Genomic DNA, 14,933 nt, shown 5'->3' with positions numbered 1-14,933 from the left:
GAGAAGATAAATTTAGATGGTAACACATTTAAATTATGGGAGCCATTATGGTTCTCAAAGAGTAATTACAGGGACTAAAGCTAAACGAAGGCTTAGTTTCCAGACAAATTCAAGCGTAGTCAAAACTGAAACTTAAGTTTTTTTATGTGTTCAGCTTGGTTAAGTGAACTTTTCAGAAAAGCTCAATTTAATTGGTAACACATTTAAATGATGTGAGCCATTATTTTAGTAGTTACAGGAACTAAAGCTATATGAAGGCTCAGTTTCCAGCTTTATAACTTGTTTTTCTTGTTGCATTCACACCATCAGTAGGAATACAGAAAAATCAACTCCACAGACTAAAACGCAAATGGGTAAATGTGCTACCATTAGCTACCTGAATGTGTGTGACTTGACACACTTAAAAATACGGCGCCACTTAATGTAGTTTTTATTGTGCTTGAAGAGACCCTTCTCTCAAACATGAGCTACATTAGTTCTAAATGGTATTCTTGGAACTAAAAACATCTCCAATTCCTGCAGGTATGAACATGGAAAAAGTGAGTACTTCCAACAATAGTTCTAGGAACGATCATAGACCCAAGAACTTGTATTAATAATTTTTGTAATAATCTAATATAAGTCTAGTATTTTTAAATATAGTAAGTATTCTTTAATACACTTCTCTCAGCAGTGTGGACTATGTTGGGATATTCGCTAACAGTATTTTCTTTTACATTTTACTTCTAAGCACCATGAGTATATCAGGGCCTTTACTCAACTACAGCCATATTATAAATATAAAAGTCCAAAAAAATGTCAATGCACAGCTGTTCAAATTCAGATCAGGACACTGAAAACTGAAGATGTCAGCGTACTTTTCCAATCATGGAACTACACATTGCAGTTTCCACCCTGAATCTGGTGCATGAACATTTTCCTCAAGATGAATGGGGGGGAAAAAAGAAAAGATAAATAACTGAACCATGGAATAAACCAAACGGTTAAAGAATGAGATGAAGTGTTCACACTCCTCAACACTGGTGCCAAAATGTAGCCAGGCGTTTTGCATTAAGAAGCTGGAAGGGTTCATCTCAATAAAAAAAAAAATCCTCATTGCAGTGAATGTTAGTAAAAGGGACTGAACACACACACACACACAGAGCCTTTACAGTGGGGATCAGACTCGAGTGCATGAGAAGAAAACCCAAAAAGGTGTGGGGTGAGGAGGCCAATCAGAGGAAGAAAAAAGGGAGAAGACCTTCCAGAAAGATCATCATCGACTTCATACTGATAGACACGGATTACCCTCCGATAGGCTATGCTATTCAGAGATGAAGGAGGTGGGAGATGAAGAGGGAATGGAAAAAGAGTGTGAAAAAACAAAGGAACACATCTGGAAACAGTCAAAACATTGGATAAATATGCAAAATATATGTAAAGTGAGTCCTTTTCCTTAGTTCGGACCATTTTATGTGTCTATTCTGACCTGCAACTCCCAAAATTGCCCGCTGTATTTTTAGGGATAATCTTATTTCTATCATATACATTTAAAATGATTGCCTTCTTATCCAATTTAAAAGCCTATTCTAATATTCAAACCCCTTGTTTCTATCATTTGCCGATGTAATAGCATTACACAAATCATACACACTCATACACACACATACTACAGTAAAAATAGGAAAAAAATGGTGATATTAACCCATCCAGAAGGTATGTCCTGATTAGAGAAATGATCCCAAGCATCGGGGTAGCAGCGTGAAGGAACGGGGAAAGAGAGAGACAAATAAAGAGAAAGAAACAGTTAAAACATTGAGCCGTGACATTAGCGCCACTACTCAACAATCACATGACAAAGCACATCATGTGACCAGCGCAAAGCATATCTGCTGCATATCAAGACCAGGGGCCTCATGTACGAAGACTTGCGTGGAAATCTTACTAAAACATTGCGTACGCACAAAGCTGTAAATGTGCGTACGCAGAAAAAAATTCAGATGTATGAAACACTGCGTACGCCGAATCTCACGCATATTTTTTTGTACATCTGAATGAACGTGAAACTGAGCGCAACATGCACGAGCACAAAACCCCTCCCTGCCTCCTCCCCCGTATGAATATGCTAATGACTATGCTAATGGCAAAACCCAACGAAAAAGCAACGGCAAAATCAAGCAAAAAGAGAAACTTTGAACAGAATGTGAATTGGAGATGCTGCTTTCGGAGGTAGACCGGAGGAAAACGGTGTTATTTGCAAGTTTGTTCTCCGGAATTAACAACAAAAGAAAAAAATAGAGTGGGAGAGTTTAGCTGATACGGTTAACACAGTTGGGTCTGAACATCGCACTGAGTGCATTTAAAAAAGAAATAGTGTGGTTTATATCTGTAAAATGTTGCAGTACCCTTCGCAGTCTCAGTGGCGCACCTCATAAGAAGCATATGATTATGTACTGACACGTTCGAGCATAAACTCGGCTCGAATCCAGCGTCTGATGAATTCATTCTTCTTTTTTTTCCCGCTACATATCAGATTTTGCCCACTATTTATCACGAGAAAGACAAGTAGGAATCATTAATAAGTTTGTGCATCATATTTTATTTGCACATTTATTGAATGGAAATGTTTCTGATTCACGCATGCAAATTTATCTTCAGATAGTGTCTTTATAGCGATGTGTGTGCAGTAGATAGCTCAGATTACATTGGGAAAACAGGCGACCGCTGAAAATTGTGCTTTAATGTTTAGCTGGTCAACTGTATGGTATGGAAATCTTACATACCTACTATATGAACCCGTCTCATACAGACGCCATTGCAAGGATCAGACACTTTGTAGAGAAGAATTTAACACAACTGCCTCTAGGAGTCGCCAATGGAAATAAAACAGACACGCACAAAAAATGTGCGTACGCCTGCCAGAAAGCTGCCGTGAACCTGCGCAAATTCCCACGTTCAGTTCATTGTTAGTAAATCCAAACGTGAGCGATTCTGAGCGTGAAACCTGGCGTACGCAAAGTTTTTGTGCGTACGCAGCGTTGATACATGAGGCCCCAGATGAGTTTCAATTGTGTGATCGCTGTGAAAACAGTCACACAACACAGACAACATGGCAAAGCAGGCGCAGACTACAATCACAACAAAAGTGATTGACACACGAATGAAAAATGCCGTTACATGGAGATCAGAAGAGAACGATCAAATATAATCAGATGTGTGTGTGTGTGTGTGATGTCATGCTGTGCGATCAAATGTGTTGCATGCGGTGTGTGTAACCCTCTGTAATGAAGCTAAGAGAATACAGCGCTCGGAGCAGTGCATGCTGGTCCCCTGTACCTGGTCTCCTGCAGCCATTGGTGGAAAGCATTAGCATGCTGAGCAAACTCCTGTCTGAGTTTATCATTCTCTTCCTGTCGGCGCTGCTCCTTCTGCAGCTCCAGTTCTCGCTCCTAAAAGCAAATAAAATTAATTAAATAAATATAAATAAAATTAATCAAATATTACATTCAAAAACATATTTAAAATAATAAACAAAATGTTACGTTTGATATTTTTACAATTAATGTTGTTTTACCATTAATTGCGACTAATAGTGTACAAAATAATATATGCATGTACTTTGTATATTTATTATTTGTATGTACAGTTAAGGTCCATAAATATTGGGACATCAACACAATTCTAACAATTTTGGCTCAATACACCAACACAATGGATTTGAAATTAAATGAAGATGTGCTTTAACTGCAGACTGTCAGCTTTAATTTGAGGGTATTTACATCCAAATCAGGTGAATGGTGTAGGAAATACAACAGTTTGCAAATGTGCTTCCCACTTGTCAAGGGACCAAAAAGTAATTAGACAGAATAATAATCAGAAATCAAACTTTCACTTTTTATTACTTTGCACATCCTTTGCAGTCAATTAGACATCACCAGATGCTGTGTTTCATTTCTGGTGATGCTCTGCCAGGCCTCTACAGCAACTGTCTTCAGTTCCTGCTGGTTCTTGTGGCATTTCCCCTTCAGTTTTGTCTTCAGTAAGTGAAATGCATGATCAGATTCAGGTCAGGTGATTGACTTGGCCATTGCATGACATTCTACTTCTTTCCTTCAAAAACTCTTTGGTTGCTTTTGCAGTATCCTTTGGGTCATTCTTCATCTGCATTGTGAAGCCTCGCCCAATGAATTCTGAAGCATCTGGCTGAGTATGAGCAGATGATATTGCCTGAAACACTTCAGAATTCATCCTTTTGTCAGCAGTCATATCATTAATAAATACAAGATAACCAGTTCCACTGACAGCCATGCATGCTTACGCCATGTCACTACTACCACCATGCTTCACTGCTTAGGATCATGAGCAGTTCCTTCCCTTCTCCATACTCATCTCTTCCCATAACTCTGGAACAAGTTGATCTTGATCTCATGTGTCCATAGGAGACTTTTTTAGAACTCTAATCTGGCCTTCCTGTTTTTTGAGGCTCACCAATGGTTTACATCTTGTGGTGAATCCTCTGTATTCACTCTAGTGTAGTCTTCTCTTGATTGTTGACTTTGACACACATCCACCTACCTCCTGGAGAGTGTTCTGGATCTGGCCGACTGTTGTGAAGGGTGTTTTCTTCACCAAGGAAAGAATTCTTCAGTCGTCCACCACAGTTGTTTCCGAAGTCTTCCGGATCTTTTGGTGTTGCCGAGCTCACTGGTGCGTTCTTTCTTTTTAAGAATGTTCCAAACAGTTGTTTTGGCCATTACTAATGTTTTTACTGTCTCTCTGATGGGTTTGTTTTGTTTTTTCAGCCTTATGATGGCTTGCTTGACTGATAGTGACAGCTCTTTGGATCTCATCTTGAGAGTTGAAAATGCAAATAGCACACTTGAAATGAACTCTGGACCTTTTCTCTGCTCATTGTAATTGGGACAATAAGGGAATAACACACTCCTGGCCATGGAACAGCTTAGAAGCCAACTGTCCAGTTACTTTTATATCTAATTTGTTTTATATAAATATTTTACATATGAATGTAAAAAAATTGTAATGTGTAAACAAACTTTTATTTTATTTGGAATTAGAGGTGATTAATTGTTAAACAGCACTATGTGTGATACCAGCAAAGTTAGAAGTAATTGATACATATATTAACAATATCTTGATCGTTTGTTGCCATATTAGATACTTATTTGGTAATAAAGTAATATTCATAATATTTATTAATTCTGTGTTAATCAAATTAATTTTAAATTATTCATTCACAGAAAAATGTATAAAATTATTTAAATGGTACACTTTATCTGTCGTTCTAATTGTTCCATTATTTTTATACCTTACTTTCTGTCTGTCTTTTGTTTTCTGGTTCTTTCCTTTTTTAGTTCAATCAAATTCACTGCTGAATATTCCAAACAGAAAATGTAATGTAGCCCAATATCATACCATCTAATAGCAAACACTTCATACACACAAAGAAACTCCGCCTCACCTTGATGATCTTCTGAAGGTTACTCCAGGTCTCCTCCAGAGCCTCCATGGTGAACCAGGTGTATGGGTTGGACACCACGTTGTAGCTCTTAATCTGCCGATCGAGTTCTGCCAGCTGGCTGAAGTCGGCCTCTGCGGAGCTCAGGGACGAGCGGAAGGCATCATGGGCATCCCGCAGTGCCCTAATCTCCTCCAGAGAGTTGCACCTCACAGGATCGGTCAGATCTTCCTCTGCGTTCTCAAACCAGCTGTTGAAGGCTGAGGCTTTCTTGGCAAACGTGAGGAAAAGATCCTCCACCTGAATGGAGAACAAGAGTTGAAGGCAAACCAAATAAATAGTTTTCTTTCAGGTACATTTGCGTTCTTCATACCTTTCTGAAGTGGTCCTGTGCTTCCAGAAGCTTCTTCTTGCGGGCTGCTGAGTTGGATAGTAGTTGGTTCCAGCGCTTCATCAGGGTGGCGTGACGAGCCTCGATGGCCTTAGACTGCACATGTTTGGCTGCCAGCAGCTGGTCTTTTAGAGCTGTGATGTTGGTGATGCCCTCCTGCTGGAAGGCCTGAAGTCCTGCATCAAAGGTTTCCTGTGGACAGAAGACACGACAGTCAGGTGAAGCATTTGCCTTAAGTGTAATTTTTAACCCTTATATAATGCATTCAAAGTTTGTATACCCGTTTCACAATATCAGCTCACTTTCGATCCAAATAATCATTATTTTATAAAGCAGCTGTAACACCAATATTTTTAAACTTGTATTCAATTATCAAGAATGTTACCAAGTTTACACCTTAATACTTATTTTAGCATTTTTTTCAATAAAAAAAAAAACACTCAAAAACAAAATAAAAAAATTAAATCAAACAAAGATTTTTTTTTTTTATTTGTTGTGATCGACATTCAGGGTTTATTTTTTCAGACAAAAACTGGAAACATTTATATATTTTGGCTGTTCGTTGACAAGACAACATTGTTTTGGGACTAAAAAAGATGCATTTAAAATAGTTTTATGATGAGAAAGTTTAAAATACAAAGCCGTTGTTTTCTCTGTGTAAACACTCGAAAACTAAAGTTTTTGAAAACAATGATGTTGCATAGTACATGTTTATGGGAGTGCAGATTAAAGGTAAGCACAAACAAACATACACAACAATGGTGGAGTACATTGTAGTGTTGTTAAAAATGCTGAATACAGCATTTCTGCAGACGTGTGAACACAGATCATTCTGAAAAGTTGCTGTGTAGACGCAAGTTTTTTTTAAAAATGCTAATGAAAACGCGTGTTTCCATGTGTCTTAATGAAGTTAAAAAATATTGGTATCGTGTTGTCTAGAAACTGAAAACATGACTCGTTTTAATTTATGCAAAAACAAACTTTCTAACATTCAACAATTTTATCAAAGTTTGAAGAACCATCATTAGTATCGACAGTAGCAAAATTGTAAACCACATTATTTTTATTTTGTACAAACCATTTTATTAGGCAGGGCTCAAAATTGTAACCGTTTTGGTCGCATAAGCGCCTGAAATCTTATACACGCAACCTCAAAATATATTTGGGAACATTTGTGTGAGTGCATAAAACCAGTTGCCTTGGGACCAGTTTTCACAGCAAAATGTTCACCGCATGTGCGTATTTACGAGACATTCACACAGAATGCATCTTTGCACTTCAAAATACCAAACGCAGCTCTCAGGAATGGTTTAAAACAGTTGACATGTCAACATGGTGCAGTGAACTAATCCTGCAATGCTTGCCCCGCATTTAAGCTCTTCTTATTGGCCAACTGCTCCAGAACAGAGCCCAAATGGATTGGTTAATATCAGCGTTCAGTCACTCAGTTCAGATGACAGGGAGCTACAGCTGCGAAAATATAAAGGTCTGGATACGAGAGAATGAAAACAACACTGACAGATTTTGTTTTAAAAACCACTTAAAGTTACAAAAAATGCCACATCTGATTAGTGATCATGTGGTGAATGTCACTTTTTGAAGAGAGGGATAAAAGACTTCCAGTGGGTTAAAGCCCGATATAAAAATGACTAAAGCATCACCATAGAGCCAGTGGGACGGAGTTTTCAGGTAACAGTGTTTACCACTGAATCTGTACATTTTAAGCATGAGATGTTCTAACGTTATTTGATCCTTTATTTAATTGTCACGATGCTGTCAGTAGTTCGACTGGAACTGCGTTCACCATCGCAAAAGAGCATGCATTCACTCTGATTAAACTAATGTTGCAGCTCATGAAAAGACTGTTATTGTTATTAAGATGAAGAATGCAAATAATAAGTTAGATGTCAATATCATGTGTGCAATATCAGACGAATAGTGCGTATAGGGCCGGTAAGTGCATGCAGATTTTTTTTTTTGTTGGTTAGTTTTGATTATTGTTATTTCAAATGCAATCAATCTGTTAATATAAAACCTGTAGTAACGGTGCTCATAACTTTAGGTGGGTGCGCCTAAATATTTGTAGTTAGGAGCACCGGTGCTACCAAGCAAAAAAGGTTAATTTGGAGCCCTGTTAGTGCAAAATGCCATATGAAATTGCTGTGAATCTAGTTTGAAATCGCACCTGTTTGGTGAGCAGCGTCTGCACAGAGGAGAGATCGCGACCATAGTCATCAGTCTTCAGGCTGTTTTCCTTCTCACCTGATCAGGCAAAAGCATATGGATTAAAAAACAGCAACAGTTTATTACCAGCCAATCTCATTAGCGTGAGTTTCCAGCAACGCACCAATCCAGGACTCCACCACATCAGCCTTCCAGTTGAACTGCAGGAAGGCAGAGTTTTCATCCAGCTTGGCTTTCCTCTGTGCCGCTGCTCTCTCCAGCTCCAACACTTTTCCACGCAACGCCTTCATTTTAGCCATGATGTTCTCCACATTGTGGTTCTCCTGCACAGCAGCAAAAATATAATTTAAAATATTGCCATCAGCTTGTATTGTACTGTATTGTGTACTTCAGAGACAGCTCAATTTATTTGACACAAAATAAAGTGTATACCTTTTTAACGAGTTCATCTCCATTGGAACACACATCATTCACACGGTCCCTGTGCACAGTAAAATCAGTTTCAAATGCTTCATGTTTCTTCAGCAAGCCCTGAAAAAAGTACAAAAAAAAACATGGTGTGAACGAGATCATGTTAAAGGTTTGTTACAGTAAACACTTCAATGAATTCATACCTGCACAGCTGCCAGAGTATCACCGTAATCTTCACTTCCGACCAGGTTCAGTTTCTCGTTGATCCAGGCTTCCTCTTCTTCCACGTTCGCCACAAACTGCTGGTATTCCAGCGACTCTTCAAGCCTCTGCCCACTAAAACCAGCAAACCCAACAGCTTTCACTTTCCCATCCAAAGCAATATCAACTACTTTTGAAACGGGGATATGACTATTTTATATAAATTTGAAAGATATTTCTTGTCCTAAATGTACAGTAAAATGTTGAAATTGAAAAGAACTGTTTTCCATTTCAATCCATTTTAAAATGTATTATATTTTTACATTAACAGCATCTTTACTCTGGTTGTCGATGTTAAAGGATTAATTTAGAAAGAATTCAAAAGTGATATCTTTTATTAGCACTTTCAAAGTCTTGTTTTACACGCAAGGCCTACATACAATGTACTCATCATAGTTATTATAGGAACTGGGTAATGACTACACTGTAAAAAATTTCCAGGTTTTCACAACAAGTTACTGTAATTTTTCACAGTAAATTACATTAGTATCCCTTAACAGTATTTAACTGAAAAATTCACAGTAATATGTTGTATTCATAATTTTATTGTGAAATTACGGCAGGTAGCATGATTACAGCAAATTACTGTGAAAAGGGCTATATCTTTTGCACGTTAGTTATAGAAATTCAAACCTTTTTTTAACTCAACGTAGAAATTAATACAAATGAACTTTTAACAGATAATAACAGAATGTTATAGCCCCCAAAATGATTTGGTTACCAACATCTTTTTGGTTGTACTGCACCTTTATTTAATTTTATACAGTTAACAGAATAGGAAATAATATTTAATGAACAACTGTGTGCTTAGCCAAAACATAATAAACTGGAATAAAAAGTAATTAATTAATGAAACCAAAGACTGTTAAACAGCCAACAATTATTTCAATGTCAGGGTAAATGTCTGCTTTAGACGGTTTCATGAGGATTGGGCACCTGTCATCGCCTGGAGGTCACTAATCTCAGAATTAAATATATATATATATATATATATATATATATATATATATATATATATATATATATATATATATATATATATATATATATATATAAATTATTATTTTTTTATCTATATAAATAAACCACAGATTAGAGTTTTAAACAACTACATTCTAGCATGAAAAACAGTTAAAACTTCATTTTCGGACGCAAATAGAGCCATCGAAGACGGGGCAATTGTCCCAATGTCTAGCCTGTAGACAGGCGCCTCTCGGCGGATACATGAGTAATGAGCGCCGTTACCGCCTGGAGGTCATAGATCTCCGCTACCGGCAAAACACACTTAAAATTACACACAATCTTTACTAACAATCCACAGATTTGAGTTTTGAAGAACTACATTCTCGCATGAAAAAGTGTTAAAACTTTATTTCATTACATATTACAAGCAATATTTATAATATTATGTGCCTTCTCATCCACCATTACAGCTTGATGCAGCTTGGTGCGAAATGAATCCTGGGAGGAAAAAATAATAATTCTCAATACACTCCAAACGAACTTTATTCTTATTGTTAAAGTCAGAGATATGTAATATTTTGAATGGCGAAGAAAATAATTAACTTTATATTTCAATCAATATATTACTTTTGCACTGCTTCGGTTCAGGACTCGTGTGACATTGAATCAGATTCAGATATTTTATCAGACGTGTTCATGAGCTCATCGTCATCAACAAGCAATTCGTGTACAAGCAGTACACGAACCAGGCAATATGATGAAATATTAATGAATTATATGTTTGCGTCTTACAATATTATACAAAACGGAATCGTTTTCAGGCGAATTCGACTCCTTACTGTTCACTTAAAGGAGCCGAATTCAACTCTTTACTGTTCACTTAAAGGAGCCGATTCATTGAACAGAACTGACTCGACTCGAACGCAAACAAGCGCCATCACCACAGACAACGCCTGCGTCGTGTCTTTACCCAACGGATTCATCCTCGGTAAGTGTTAAAATATGACTTTTGTTCGTTAAATGATTGTTGTATGTGTATTTCTGTTTAGTGCATGTCATTTAACAGGAATTTACCGAGTACTTTAGTTGTACTCGCACGTACAGGGTTTAAGCGCGCCTTTTTTTTTAAACAACGCCAGATGGTGATTGTAGTGTTTTCTGAGGTATTAGCATAACGTTAACGTTAGTTCTTGAAAAAAAGAAAGGGCATTTTCTTTAATTAACTTCTTGTTAATTGCATTTTCTGTTTCAGTACAAGACTGAAATAAAGGTGAAATGACTAACGCAAAGTTAAGGTAAGCTCTGGCCTTCACTTAAGTTAATGTTACGGTTAGTCACCATCATGTCCGTTAATTTTGTTCACTGTAACGCTAAAGTTAAGTTAGTTAAATAAACTAAACTCATTATGAAACAAGTCTTAACTGTTTTATTAAATGAGGCTTATAATACAATTCAGTTGTATTCTTTTAAACTAACACTAACACAGTACATACTGTAGTATATTTCTCACTGGTGTTAATGCAGTGCTAACATTTACGAATGAGAACTAATTGTATATTGTCACTAACTGTAGATTTTATTTTTTGGTGTTCAGGTGTAAGTTACCTGATAATAGCTGAAGTGTGAGGTGAGTAAATTCTGAGCACACAAATATAACCTAAATTCATTATCACAATCTAAACCTATATATATATATATATATATATATATATATATATATATATATATATATATATATATATGAGTATGTGTGTGTGTGTGTGTGTGCGTGTGTTAGGTTGAGTCTTATTCTACTCTTATTATATTCATATTTTTTTGCAGCCACAGCCATTGATGTTGAAACACTGATGCTACCAATCAACCATCGCTTGATTATTAAAGGTAATGTTGATGCCTTCCTCATTTTTATTGGATTTTTAAATGTCAGGTTTTTCACAGATTTGTTGTGAGCAGTTTCTTGTACAAACTCTTTTTCTTCTTCCAGAAGTTCCACCAGTACCTCCAGTAGTAGTAAATATTAGACAAAGATTTTTTTAAACTATAGTTTTTATTTTTATTAGCAATTTTACTGGGCATGTGTGTTTGTTTGCGTGGTTTTTAATAGGCAGAGCATGGAATGTCAACTTTGTTTCTACAAACAAATTTAATTATTCACAAACACCTCTAATTTAGTCCTTCTTTCCCCCTTTTAGTCTTATTCCTTGGAGGGTCAAGTGGTCATGGAACCTCACCTGGGTTTCACAACTGACTTTGGATCTGGTCTGAAACTGAAGTATGCTGAAGATGCCTTTTGCACTCTGGAATTTAAGGTAATGTCTACAATAAATATTGTAACTGAGGGCTTGTTTTGGGGGGTTAAACAAGGAATGTATAGGAGCACAAGTCATGACTCCCCTTGTCCCCTTGTTATAAAGGGCTGTGTTGCAGACACAATTTGTTTGTCTGTGCTGGAGACCAGAGGGGAAGCTGTCTTTAAAAGGATGGGGCTCTTATACCATATGTGAAGTTACCTTTTCAGGTGAGTGGATTACATGCAAGTCATTGCAAATGCATAAATAGTGGGAAATTTTTACTGGGCAGCACAAATTAAGTGAAACTCAAAAAACGTTGTATATAAGTTGTATATAAAAGGTATATTTGCAAAAAACTTGATTGAAATGAATACAACACAAGTGCTGTATCACTTCAATCAAGTTTTTTTTGCAAAATTTTCCTAATATTTAAATCATGAAAAATTAGCTTGATGCAAGAAACATCCTGCTAGTATTCAAGAGCAAGTGCTGTGATGCATGTGTTAACTTTGCAATAAGTGTGAACCCAGCATTAGATTATAGTCTGTAAACAGAAGGTGTAAATCAAATCAACTGTTTTAAAATGCTCTGCCTAGGTCATTAAAACCACTATTTGTTGTTGGACTGTTCTTGATTGTGTGTTTGTGATGGAAATGCTTTTCAGATGTTTTTGTTTAAATGATTGCAGTTTGACTGAGCTACAGTATTGTCAGCATGTTCAAACTGAGCTAACAGTAATTTTGCTCTCTAGTGCAGCAGTAGTGTCCCAGTAGTGTTGTATGAAGCTAACTGTGTGTCTGCCCTTTTGCTTATAGGTGCTTTTTGGGCACCAGTTTGGAGATGGAAGACAGACGAAGTCAAAGAAGCAGAGAAGACACATCAACCAGCAAGTGTGTACAATTATCAGGAAAATGATTGACCTTGAATAGACGACTGCCTAATTTAGCAAGAAGTTTTGTCTCTCTCTCTCTCTCATGTATGTATATATATATATATATATATATATATATATATATATATATATATATATATATATATATATATATATATATATATATATATATATATATATATATATAATGAGAGTGAGAGAGAGAGTGCACTCTGAAGCACTGCTTTTTATATGTATGCTGCATATGATGTCAGATTTTTTTATTAATATGTTCTTATAGTATTTTTTGAGGCTTCACCTTCACCTTTTAAAAGTTTTCTGAAATGTTTACACAGATGTCATTGAGCTGTTAAATAAATCTGTAAAAATGTATGTGTGTTTGTTTTTATTTTGATTTTAGAGTCTTCTCAGATCACCCAAAAATGAAGATTCTGTCGTCATTTACACATCCTCAGGTTGTTTGGACACAAAGAGGAATATTTGATATTTTTATTCCTGTGTTTAACAAAAAATCATTTTTAACAGAGCTGGAACAACCTGAGGGTGAGTAAATCAAGATAGAATTTTCATTTTTGTGTGACCTAAAATTGCTTTGAAATTTTACAGCACCAAACTGTTAAATTACAGTAATCCGGGATATAACTGTAACTTTACAGTTAAATCAGGTATTTAAACTGCAACCTACTGCTAAATCACAGTAATCGTTTTGCAAATTCACAGTAAAATAAATAATTCTACAAGATGATACTGTGAAATCACAGTAACAGACTTTATTATCTACTGTAAAGTTACAATATATGGTTGTAATTTTACAATAATTTAATGTGACAAAACCACAGTAAATTACTGTGAACTACCTCACAATAATTTACTGTGAATTTACATACAGTAATTTACTGTGAAAGTAATGCAATTATTAGCCAGTAATTTACTGTGAATTTAAGGTCAAATTTTTTACAGTGTATGTACTACCCCTGAACCTAACATTAAAGGATTAGTTCACTTAAAAATGACTCTAATGGCAATACGTCATACTGCCTGTAGTGAATGCACACCCCAGCCTGACGTGGCAGAGACGATATAGCCAAACAAATATTTTTTGGTGCACAAAAGTGTTCTTGGAGCTTCGTATAATCCGCTTGTTAAGTCTTGACGTATGAAATACTGTTTCCGGATCCAAGTCGCTACTCATTTGAATTGAGAAAGTATGTGCTTATGACCACTTTTAGGTCACATCACACATTAAGGTGATTATTAAAATTAATATCATGTTGTACACAAAATGGTCTCAGGACTTGCTGTATCACAGACATCAATATTTTAATAATTTATAGACATTAATCACATTCTGGCCATCAGATATTAGGCATGGATGTATACATTGCGATTGTGATTTTCCAAAGTATTACATCGCTTTTTAAACGTTTATTATTACCATTTGTTGAGTCTCTCCATGCAGTTTGAAATAGCGCTTGGACCTGAAAACTGCTTAGATTAATGTCACACTTTACAAGAAGATTACAAATAAACCACTAAAGCTGCATGGACAGTTTTGACAGAGTTCTTGGTTCCTTTTCTGAACTTTAAACATCAAGACGATTGCTGTCTATATAAGGTCAGAGAGCTCCAGGATTTCATCTAAAATGTCTTCATTTGTTTCTAAAAACGAACAAAGGTATTGAGGGATTGGAACGACATGAGGGTGAGTAATTAATACAATACTTTTTAATTTGGTGGAACTAATCCTTTAATCAATGTAGTTGCCTTAAAAAACAACAGTAAATTCTTAGGCCAGTACACATACTGAAAAATGAAGTGTATTTTCTTCAGAATTCCTTGAGAAGTCCAAAAAATATCTTTACTGTTACTCCTGATCAATTGAACGCATTCTTGCTTTTTTAACTTTCAAAACTGCATGATATAAAAGCGTTCTCACCGTGCAGCAGCCAGATCCTTCAGCTCCCTCCAGTGCTCCACAAACTGGGCCAGTCTCTGCTGGATCTCCTCCTGTCCAATGGTGTTGTCGTCAGACAGCTTCTTCCCAGTCTCCAACACAGACTGCAAGTCCACAAAACATGCGTTTAA

At 36.2% G+C, this 14,933-nt stretch overlaps 1 protein-coding gene and 3 long non-coding RNA genes across 53 annotated transcripts in view; 3 read left to right on the top strand and 1 right to left on the bottom strand.

Moving 5' to 3' along the window:
- The window catches only part of sptan1 (spectrin alpha, non-erythrocytic 1), a 67,593-nt gene that overhangs the window by 6,625 nt on the left and 46,035 nt on the right, over positions 1-14,933 (bottom strand). For 21 of the 50 annotated variants that reach the window (NM_001098488.1, XM_073934547.1, XM_073934551.1 and 18 more), the window contains 9 exon segments: positions 1,685-1,702; positions 3,316-3,428; positions 5,459-5,755; positions 5,829-6,038; positions 8,032-8,108; positions 8,194-8,353; positions 8,463-8,561; positions 8,645-8,777; positions 14,785-14,906. In NM_001098488.1, coding sequence (NP_001091958.1) covers positions 1,685-1,702; positions 3,316-3,428; positions 5,459-5,755; positions 5,829-6,038; positions 8,032-8,108; positions 8,194-8,353; positions 8,463-8,561; positions 8,645-8,777; positions 14,785-14,906 — 1,229 coding nt within the window. 50 annotated transcript variants of the gene reach the window in all.
- On the top strand, positions 6,219-14,894 carry LOC141379818 (uncharacterized). Its single transcript, XR_012396653.1, has 2 exons — positions 6,219-6,962; positions 14,469-14,894. It is a non-coding gene; the product is annotated as an uncharacterized lncRNA (long non-coding RNA).
- LOC141379817 (uncharacterized) lies at positions 11,241-11,697 on the top strand. The gene is made up of 3 exons (XR_012396652.1): positions 11,241-11,292; positions 11,487-11,546; positions 11,650-11,697. It is a non-coding gene; the product is annotated as an uncharacterized lncRNA (long non-coding RNA).
- Positions 11,876-12,894, top strand: LOC137488787 (uncharacterized). Its single transcript, XR_011008005.2, has 3 exons — positions 11,876-11,974; positions 12,080-12,183; positions 12,772-12,894. It is a non-coding gene; the product is annotated as an uncharacterized lncRNA (long non-coding RNA).

Source organism: Danio rerio, chromosome 21 (genome assembly GCF_049306965.1).
Source record: "Danio rerio strain Tuebingen ecotype United States chromosome 21, GRCz12tu, whole genome shotgun sequence".
In the NCBI taxonomy this organism is placed as follows: domain Eukaryota; kingdom Metazoa; phylum Chordata; class Actinopteri; order Cypriniformes; family Danionidae; genus Danio; species Danio rerio.
The sequence above is the reverse complement of the archived record's forward strand: the minus strand, read 5'-3'. Positions and strand labels throughout refer to the sequence as shown.